Source organism: Globicephala melas, chromosome 14 (genome assembly GCF_963455315.2).
Source record: "Globicephala melas chromosome 14, mGloMel1.2, whole genome shotgun sequence".
Taxonomy (NCBI): Eukaryota; Metazoa; Chordata; class Mammalia; order Artiodactyla; family Delphinidae; genus Globicephala; species Globicephala melas.
The window spans coordinates 31,786,327-31,797,248 of record NC_083327.1 but is presented as its reverse complement, the minus strand read 5'-3'; the positions used below and the strand labels follow the sequence as shown (position 1 = coordinate 31,797,248).

Sequence of the window (10,922 nt, the reverse complement as noted above, 5' to 3'; positions counted from 1 at the left end):
GTTTTAAAGCAGCAGGGCTCAGGGAGGAGTTACCAGAGGTAGGATAGAGGTCTGTGCCCGAAGCAGGGGTCGGGGCCTCTGTGCTGAAACCGGCTCGCTGGTTTGCGCCGGAATTCCTCTGGGCGTTCACTCGTTCTTTTACAACGCAACTCAGCTTCTCTAGACTGCGACGTTGGGAGCGGACGGGCGGCCCTCAGAGGACCCTCCTTTTCGTTCTGGGCGCTCAGAGCGCGCGGGACTCCGCACGCACAGGCGTGTAGGTTCTCGGCTCCGCCACTGTGGGCACGCCTTGCCCCCCCCGCCCCGCGAGCTTGAGCCCTGGACCTCTGCACGTCTTGGCGCCCAGGCCCGCGGAGGGCGGCATCCATGTGGGCAGCACCCAGGGTCGTCTCGGAGGAGGAAGAGACTCCCAAGTGCGCGATGTCGCGGCCTCTCTGGGCTGTTTGCTCTCCTGGGGAAGGGGGTGTGTGGCGTGGGAAGGAAGAGGATGTTTGTTTATAGATCGGCTCCGGTTTCTTCCCGCGTTAGGACCGCGTAGACAGTGCCCGATCGCCAGAGGGCTGCAGTTTGAGGCACCCGCGCAAGGAGGAGACGGCCTAGCTTCTCCTAGGGTTCCTGTTTGGTGTTGGTGGGTCGCGTGTGCCCGTCTTTTTCCTTTCTGGGGCTTTTCCCCTTACACTGGCAAAGAGGTGGGTAGGATTAGCCTCTTAAGCCTCAAGAAACTCGTTTAAAATTTCTCCTGCTAGAGGCGAAAGGCGATTCTCGGAGCACGTGGGAGGCTCCCGAGGTCCCGGCTCCAGCCCCTACAGGCGTGGTGCGCGCGGGGCCGCTGGGAGGGTGCGAGGCCGGGGCCGGCACCGGGCGGGGGAGTGCCGGAGCCGCGTTCCCGCTCCAGCCGGGGTTCAAAGATTAGAAAAACAGGTGTTACGTCGCCATGCTAATTCACTCTCTCGGTAAACGCGGCTCAGACAGTTGTGTGCGGAGGACTTAGTGAGGGGGCCGTCACCACTTGGCCGCGCATTCACTTTGTTTATTAAAGGACACATTCCCAGTTCATCGACTACTGAGCTTCACTGGGACACTGGAGCAGCCCTCCTGGCCCCCACCCCCATGACGTCGCCTTTGGTGTGAAGACTTCCATACTCATTTTGCTGCTGAAGGCAAAACACTACATTTCTTCGGCGCAAAACGCACCCTGTAATGGGAGGCGTGCACTGCCTGATCCCCCAGACTCCCTGCGACGGCCAAGGGTTTCAGACCGCAGCAAAGCGCCAACACACCTGCATGTTGTTTGAAGTAGAGATAGGTTTTACAGTAACCGCCGACTTAGGTGACATCCTTTCTAGAACAGTCGGAATAGAAAACTGCTTCTAACCCCTGAAGGGTCATTGCTTCGCCTGGCTGCTCCATATTACCTCTAAGTTCTGTCCAGGTTGGGGGCGGGGAGAGTGGGGAGAAAGAAGGATCTCAGGAAGGTTCTTTCAACCTTTCCAAACAACCGCCCCCCACTCTTTTTTTGTAGGGGTCAACTTGATCTTATCTGGTCTTTCTGCAATCTTGTGTATAAGGGAGCCACAGTACATCTCTCTCTCTATTCCTACTCATCTCTTGTTAAGAGTGCGTTACTTGGTGGTTGAACCGCCCAGAGCCGGGTCTCTAAGTGGCTACAGCCTCTGGGGAAATGACTCCTCCTTCTAGATTAGAGCCCATTTGCTGGATTCCAGTTTTGGAACACCTACCACATCTCTATATTTAGTTCTTTTTCAAAAAAGTTTTGTTTTGTTTTTCTGTCCAGAACGTTCACAACCTCCTCCTGCCAGGTGTTTCCCAGATGTGTAAATACCCCGAGGACGCTCCCATTGTCGTTCTTCGAGCTTACGGCCATCGGGCGGCAAGGAGGGGGCAGATGTGTGTATTTTTGAACAACCACTCAAAGTTGTTCCGAATATCAGCAAGATGGCACACACCCCTCTTCAGAGTATATGTTTTCTTGGAGGCAATCAGCGCCACCAACGAGGAGACGAGTGCAACATGACTGGTGTTCTCACTCTTTTACCGCTGATGAAACAATTGCCTCCGAGTCGACCTCCAAGAGCAGAATCGTAGTCACCAGCAGCACCAAAACCAAGCAGGGAATCGCATCTGTAGGGAGTGATTCGCAAGCAGCAATAATTGTCTTCCGGGACGAGTGAACTTCTTCCCGTCGCTGTTTTCTATCCTCAGATGACAGGGAAGGCGATTCAAATGAGAGGTTCTCTTAAATATAACTTGTCAGCAATAGTACTTACAAGCGTTTGTTTAAACGGCTCCTGTAAGGGGTCGTAAATGCTGTAGATTCATTCGTGCAGACTGTGTCCCTTCTGTAAGGAATATTCACGTTGGACTTTTGTTTCCTGAAACAAAACCCAACAAAAATTCTTCGCTCACGTTTAAGGTAACGGATTATTGTGAGATACTTTATATCAACGACTCTAACTCTATTTTGGCCTGAAATGTAACCTCTTTTCCCCTAGTGTCCCCTATCTGCTCCCCATAGGAAAACTCCATGACTGAGCTTTCTCCCGTGAACAAATCAGCGCCTAGATTAGACCCATTTCCGAAAAGACGCTCCTCTTTGGGATTAATTTAAATACGGGTGTATTTATCCTCTCTGGCGATGCATTCGGTGTCGCCGTGGTTTCAGAGAAATGCGAAAAAGAAAATATAAGCCAAAGAAAACATAACCCACCGGCCCCGTGCACGCTGTGGGCCCCGCGACTTGCCCGCGGGAAGGGAGCGGCCGCCTGGTCGGCCTTTGGGCGAACATCGCCCGCAGCCTGGGCTATTCCTGCCTCGGCTGCCGGGCGACCCAGCCCCCGGGCCCGACCTTTGCGGCCAGGGGCCGCTGCCCACAGCTTTGGGGCGCCCCTAACACTGCGGGGCCGGCGCTCGGGGCTGAGTGCACAGACTCTCAACCCCGGGGATCGCGGGGAGCGCGGATCCTGCACGTCGCCCTCAAGGCCCGGGAGGCCGAAAGCAGGAGCTGCTATAGCCGGGCAGCGCAGACACCGGTGCCCTCGGCTCGTGAGGAGCGCTGCGCGCGCGGGTAGCAAGGCAGCGAGCCGGCAGCCGGGGTGCGCCGGGGGGAGGCGCGGTGCGTGCACGCGTCATTCAGCTCCGTCGGCCAATGAGCGCCGCGCCCCGGGACGCGCCGGGCCAATCAGAAGCGAGGAGGTTTGTGAGTGGCATTAGGGGAAGGCGGGAGAGAGGGAAGCCGGGAGTGAAGTTGAAGCTAAACCCCGTAAACCATTAAGAAGTTAGGGGGGCGTTTTCAGCTTCCAGTCAGGAATAATACTGGCTTCGTAGCAACTACCGAGGAGGAGGATTCTAAAACCACCTCACCCGTCCCAAAGCCCGCATCCCCCTCCTTCTGCCACACACCCCTCCCCCAATTCATGACCAAGAAAAGAAGAGAGAGCCAGGGCACGCTCTGCTCCTCTCTGCGGGTGGGAAGCAGAGAGGCCTGAGGAGAGGCTTAGTTGGACGGTAGGCATGAGTACAATTAAGAGGTGGGCGCCTGCGCACGCTTTGCTGCCAGCGGGGACTGAAGGTAGGTGAAGCGGAACACGCCCTGCGCCCGCCCATCGGCGCCCGCAGCTCTACGGCGGAGGGGGAGAGGCCGGGCGCCTCCCGCCCCCCGGTGCCTGCGAGGGGCTGTCGCGAATGTGCCACCTGTTAACCTGGCGCAGCCGTGCCCGGCGTGTTGCCGCCCCTGCTGGGCAGGGAGAGCGCTGGGTCGCCTCCTCGGCAGTCCTGAGGGACTTGATGTGTAAGTGCTACATTTTGAGGAATCCCCGAGACTTGAGACCCAATTTAGAGAGCCAAGTTCCGGACCTGCCAAAGTGGGGGGACAGAAAGGTGCCCGAGCGCTGTGGAGGAATTGTGATTTGCGGAAACCTGCCTTCCTGGGACTTGCGCCTGGCCTGGGCAGGGGCACGGGGACCGGCGGCTGAGGGGCTCCTAAGGGTCTTGCAAAATCTGCGTTTTGTTGTTTGGGCAATTTCCCAGGGGGCTGGAGAATGTGTCTGACGGGGGTGAGAGAATGGGAGCGTTATTTGCAGGGGACTCAGTCTCGCTGCTGATTTCTCCAAATCTTAACCAACCAACCAACCAACCAACCAAAACACTGAGCCCGGCGAGGAAAGCTGAGGCGCGCTGAGGCCTTTCCCGGCCATTTTTCAGAATTGGGGCGAGCGCGCGAGTGATTGTGGAGCCGCAGATCTCTTACGCTCTGATGCTGTTGTCTTCACAGTGGCCTGAAAGAGTTGTCCGGCATTCCTGTTCTTCCCAAAGCGGCTTGGAGCCACCCTAACGGCCGCGGGACTGAAAGCAAACGTCGGGGATTATTATGTCGATTTCCCGAGAACCGGGGTTCGCAGCGCGGAACCGAAGAAAAGGCTAGCTCCTCGGAGGTCCCCCCGGCATTTGATACCCAGCGACGCCTAGGATTGCCCAGATCGCCTGCGGTGGATCAGCAACTTTCCTCTACTTGCATCCCATATTTTTAAAGAAAAAATTTTCTGTTCGCCGCGTTGGTCTTTTACTGCCACCAAAACACTGAAGCAAAGACTTCGGTCTCGTCATTCAAAGTATGCTTTATATTTTTGCCAAATATGATCTCTAATTGAAAGTTTATTTTTGGTTTTGGATGAATCTGTGGAACTTATGTTGTAAGAAGAAAGGGGGAACGAGACACGATGAAAGAGAAGTCCAAAAATGCTGCCCGGACTAGGAGGGAGAAGGAAAACAGTGAATTTTATGAACTGGCTAAATTACTGCCTTTACCCTCGGCTATCACCTCGCAACTGGACAAAGCATCCATAATCAGGCTCACCACCAGCTATCTCAAAATGAGAGTAGTGTTCCCAGAAGGTAAGTGACTTTGCTCAGATGGAATTTCAAAGGCAGAAGGGGCACGGGATCTGCCAGTGAATGAGCCTACGCCACCGGGCAGAGAAGTACATTCATACTTAAACACACACTCTCTGCGAAGGGAAGTTTAGCATGGCTGCTTAACTAAGGACCTCTCTGCCTTTAGAATTTCTGTTGCCTTTCCGTGGCTCTTTCTACTTCCCCATGAATACTTTCTCTTCAGTCCATCGGATATGTTTGATTGGGAAGCAGCTCAACAGTGCTTTTGTCAACACTTAGATACTGAGCTCAGTTGAAAGTACTACTAATCCAAACATGACTTTCTTTTTTTATTCCTCTTGTTAGAATTGTATCTAGCAGAGAGCAGGAACATCTCTAACTTCTTGTATTTTTGTTATGTCTAGATACACCCATGTACATGGAGCTAGCTAAAGCAGATACTAATTTCTCTATATGTCAGTAATCCTGCAGATGAAGAGCAGGCATATTCATGAACAAATATGTCCTGAATTTACCCAGTCTCTTGACTGCTTCTAGCAAATTTATTCTGAGTTGTTCACAGATTCCGAAACTAACTATGGGACTTGGTGATTTGCAACTCTGGGCTTGATATTTTCTCTAAGATATAAGATTGAATTAAGATCGCTAGCCCGCTTAGAAAATATCTGCTAGCTGGTAGGTTGGCAAATGGATCCCTGGGAAAATTGTCTCATAAGGCCTAGAAGTTAGAATAGCTGAGCTTTTGACATGGTTTAAAATGTGTATTTAGATTATCAAGATTCATTGTGTGAGGACAGAGTAGCCTTGAAAGAACACTGTCCTGTATAAAACCATTTATACTCCCTAGGGGAAGGACTCTTCTATTTCCCCATCCTTTCCTTTACCCACATTCAAATAACACATAAACAGATTTTAAAAAATATTTTAGATATGTCTTTGCTGGGAGAGGAGGATTTGGAAATGTAGAGAATACTAAACAAACAAAAATTCAAGAGAAGGAACCCTGTGTACTTACAAACCAGAACTTCTTATGTGACAAAGAGAGGTTTATGTTATTGTTGATTTTGGATGTTTGGAGTTTGTTGTTCTCTAAGGAAATGGGGGGAGATAATCATTATTGGGCTTTGAGTTTCACTTTGCTTCATCTTGACTAAAAGTTATTATCTGAATCAAAATCTTGCAAAACACGTCCTCATATTAGTCAGGGGCACTAAAGGAAAACTTCCAAATTATAGATCGGTTTTACCCCAAAACTATAAATAGTAGTATGGTCATTTTGTCTTAAAGCAGTTCCTTGAACAATCTCATCTGAGCCTCGAAACCACAGGAAGAGAGGAATCAAAACCTAACATACCTGAAAAGTTTTAAAAAAAGAGAAAGAAAAAAAGGAGGGGGAACATATATTAAAAACCATATTTCCCATTCAAACTGTGCTGAGAATTGCTGGTGGGAAAATTACTATTATGCTACATTGCCTTCTGTTTAAAAAAGAGATCTAGTTGTCTTTATACTGTCAGCGCCTACTTTATAAAAATAAAGCTATTGCGAACTCCGCTGGCCGCTCTGTTCCTAACAGGATTATTAGCAGTGATTTGTCAGCCCCTGCGGTCTCAGTGGGCTCCCTTTCTGCGTGATTTCTAGCGGGTCTCGTCAATTATCGGTGCCGATGTCGCTCGCTGTTTGATCAGAAGAAGCATATGGTGCTGCTTGTGAGGCTGCGAGTAATCGCGGAGGAAGAGAATAGAGGGTCGGCTTCCCCGGCGGGCACAGAGAGGGACAGAGCGCCCGGGGAGTCGCCAGGCCAGGGCCTCGTTTGTGTCGTGCAGACCCCGGGCAGGCGCGGCCGGAGGGAATCGGGCTGATTCTCGTTGTTTTGTTTTTGTTTTAAAGAGAGCAAGGTTTCTTGTTTAATTAAGTGCTAACCCCACAAATTATAAATTGCGTGATAAATAAATAGGAAAAGTAAACTCTCTTAGCCAACTTCTCGTTATTTTTAAAAAGAGCGCCGGTGAAGACTCCGGCTGGAGTCCCCTTGGTGCCCAGGCCGGTCCCCTGTGGCTACTTTAAAGGCGACTGTACTTTCTGCAGCCCCACTCACCTTCCTTCGGAGCTCTGGGCCCCGGGCCCCTCCTTCCTCTCCTTTCTTCTGTGGATGCGTGTGGGTTTATGGGGAGGAGGGGATGGACGATGTGTGAACTCTGGGCACATCATTTATTTCTCCAGCTACTGTTGAGCTCATAACTCACCCGTAGCCTCCACCGGGTGAGTTAGACAGGGTCATCCGGACAGCTGGTTCCTAGGGATGAGGTTTTAATTTTGAGGATAGATTAGCTTCAAAAGTCCAAAACCCTAGACACAACCCTTTAAAATATTAAAGGACAACAGCAACAAACAGTAAAACCAACAGTTTTTAAAAGGAGTGAAATAATCACAAGCCCGCAGAGCCAAGCACAACCTGCAGAGGGTGCGAAGTTTGGGTTCAGCTGTTGACTGACGGCAGAAGTGGGGACAAGAGTGGGTCCATGGCAGTGGGGGAAACTGAGCACTTTATATGGGGGTAAACTTTTTTAGTGCTGAGAAATGGGAAAGAATTTGTTTGAAATGAAGTTCATTTTCATATCTGTCTTAACACCATCTTAGCACATAGTAGGGCTTCAGTAAAATTTTAAGGGTGGGATGAAAGTAGCTATTTCATCATGGTAAGCCTGCTATCATATGTAACATGGAGTGTGCAAGGTATATAATCTAAAATACTTCTAAATCTGGTGACATCTTAGTTACAGGCATAAAAATGACTGTAAAACTCCACTGTTTTTGCTCATATTACATTCTATTTTTAATACCCTGTAATTCTAAAAGACTTAAAACAGAAATCTTTCCATACTTATATGTGAAAAAAATTAAAAATCCTAAATTTTCTCCCCCCTCATTTGCTGAATACAGTTTTTCCCACCTAGGATAGCAGATTCCTTGTCTGGGAGCAAACTTCAGCTTTTATTTATCTGAGTAGATAAAATTGAGCTGTTGAGGGAAAAATGAGAGAGAGAGAGAGAGGGAACAGATGAGTGGGCTGTGGGTGCTCGGAATAATTAGGAATAAAGCATTAGATTGGAGATTTCATAGTAAAAACAAAAACTCTGGTACAATCACTGTCATTAGAAATCATTAGAATTGCATATCTCCCAGGTGGTAACATATTCTATTCTAAAATAGCCTTGCAAGGAAAAAATTGGCACATCTAGATATGTATGTCTTTGGTGTTATCAAAACCAAAAAGGCAGGATAAAAAAAGTGATGATATGACTTTATTTGTGTGCAAAAAAGGGTAAATTCAACTAAAATATATATATTTGTTATTTAGATATAAGATAGTTTTGACTAGGGGCGTAGTGACTTGCAGAATAACCTTTGAAAGGATCAGATGTTTTCAAATCTATGGCCATTCAGAATCTTGGTAACATCACTACTATTTCATTGTCAAGGTGTCTTGGGAAAATAAAAATAATGACAGAATTGAAATTAGTAGCTGTGTATGAAAGAGAGTTTCTACAAAGGCTGGAAGGACAAGGATGGTTAAACAAACCTCCACAAACACTTTCTGTAATAGTCACCTCAAGATTGAAATCCTTAATCACCTTATATTTTTTTGAGGCCAAGAACTGAAAGAGAAAAAGAGGTCCCATTTCCCACGTGGACGGGTGATTTAAAGCTGTTTTTCTTGCTGCTTGGGGAAATGATTGAGCATTAGGTTTCCATGTTTATTTTCTTACAGAAGTTTTTCTCATTTAAACGCCTTCAAGCACAGTTTACGCTCCACGCTGGTTTTCTCTCTTTAATTCCAGTTTTGATGTTGACTTAAAATGTAGAGTGCAGAACTAAACTCCATGCAGAGCATTTGCAAGGCAGATTTATGTGCTAGAAATTATAGATCAGATCAATGAAAAAAGTACTTTTTTTGAAAAGGGAATGATCACTAATAAAACCAATAACAACAACAGCAACGAAACTACAAAACAGGGTATGATAAGATATGGCAGGGTACAATCACCTGTCTGAAGCTAAAATCAGGTTAAATTTCCAGAGGACAAATCCGATTTCTAGGGGAGTTATTTTTCAATTCTGGGGAGATCTTTGCAGCTTCCAGCTTTTGCAGCTACAAACGTGGACACAGAATTCGAACCTATGGATTCTCGCCTCATTTCTCTATCTGTCGGCTCAGGTATTTCTCAAGAGAATGAGGTTTAGACCCAACTAAAACCTTTTGATTTTAGCTGCTCACCCAGTGCCAGTCTCTGATCCACGGAATTTTAAATTTTTCGTGGGGACGGGGGATCCTCAATTATTTCGCAGTGGGCCTGCGAATCAGAAAACACTAAAACAGTGTGTTAGAATTGAGGAATAAAGCTTCTTCCTAGGGTAGAGCCCTCGGGCAGGCGGCTCCTGCGTGGAGTCACTCGACCTCGGTGGCTCGGACCAGCCCGGGAATAGCGACCTCGTCGAAGCCCCCGCCGCGCCTCCCGCAGGGCCCGCAGCACGCAGAGGGGAGAAGCATGTAGGCCGCGGCCGGCCAGCCAGGTCGGCGCCGTGCGGCCCATTCTCGCCCCGCGGTGGTGGCCCGCGACCCGCCCGCCTTTCCCCCGATGGCCGCAGCCGAGGGTGAGCCTGCTCGCGGCCTTCTCACGGCGTCTCGTCACTCCCCGCGCGAGCCCAGGTCTTTTCCCTCCCGGGACGCGAGGGCTTCTGCGCCCGTGCGCCCGCCGTGCCTCGTCCTGCGCGGGCCACTGCCCCGAGGCCCGGTCCTCGTCTAAAACTTAAGCCAAGATCCCGCCCGAGGGGCCGCTGTGCGTCTGTCGAGTCCCGACCGCCAAGTGGAACAAAAGCGGGATAGGCCCGCGCCGCTGGGCAGACCCGTCTGCCTCGCCCGCGCCGGCCTTCGGACGCCCTGTCAGGCTACCCTCGAAGGCCCGGAGTCTTGAGTGGACACCGCCTGCCGCTCTCAGCCGCCTCGCAGCACTACCGTCAACCCCTCGTGCGTGTTCGTCCCACGGGTTAGTTGGCACCTGGCCGAACCTTGCCTGTCCCTCGTTCCTGCAGTACGTGTTCTCTCGGGGCTAGGCCCTGCCCGGGAAGCCCTAGCTTCGGGGCCGGGGCACTACGAGGGCGCAGAGGGAGAGTCAGCGCAGCGACCGTCGGTCTCCACCCCAAATTCACACTAACTTCAGCGGATCCCCCGCCCGCCAACCCCCCCCCCGGCGCGGCTGGGGGTCTCAGAGGCAGGCAGGGGAGGGCAGGGTACACACGCACAGTGGGGGCCAGGCCGCCGCACGGGATAAAGCCCGGCCCCGCGCGGCCACCGACGCCCTCGGAAGGTCGGCCACACCCGCCAGGTGGCCCGGAAGGCCGCGCCGGGCGTCCGAGGTAGGCGTGGGTGCGCCTAGGTGAGCGAAGCGGCCTCCTGCCCAGTGACCGCTCCAGGCGCTCGGCCTCGGCTAAGCGCGCCCGACCTTCCCCAAGGAGCCCAGCCGCCCAGGCTCCCGGCTCCCTAACACGAAGGCCGCTTGCTTGTGGCTTGGGAGGTTTGGACAGTGAGCTCTCAGTGAGCACGCGCAGGCCCTGTGGAAAAACCAGGTGGCTGAGACAAGTCCCCCCCACCCACCCCCGGACCAGAAGTTAGGAGCGCGGTCTCGGAGGGCTTTGCCCGTCTCAGTCACCAAGTTGTCGCCAGGTCATGGGACAGCTCCCCCATCAACCCCATACTGGCTAAAGGGCACATCGCGATCCATCCAAGAGAAGGTTCCCAGGAACGACAACAAGGAGGACACCTTTCTGTTCACGTATAGTGTTTATTTATTAAAGGAGAGAAAAAAAAAAAAAAAAAAGAACAGTAGAACAAGCTCTCCTCCTCCTCCTCTTCCTGTCTGAGTGAAGGAGGCAATGATGCCAGGTCTGTAATCTACATTTTGTCAAGGGTATGAAATTCAGTCCGAAGGAAAAGCTCGATCAATTTATTT

The 10,922-nt window shown here is 50.9% G+C and overlaps 1 protein-coding gene across 1 annotated transcript in view; it reads left to right on the top strand.

Moving 5' to 3' along the window:
- The first annotated feature begins 4,736 nt into the window (after positions 1-4,736).
- The window catches only part of SIM1 (SIM bHLH transcription factor 1), a 66,385-nt gene continuing 60,199 nt past the window's right edge, over positions 4,737-10,922 (top strand). The window contains exon 1 of the mRNA XM_030882962.2: positions 4,737-4,911. Coding sequence (XP_030738822.2) covers positions 4,737-4,911 — 175 coding nt within the window. The remainder of the gene's footprint in view (positions 4,912-10,922) is intronic.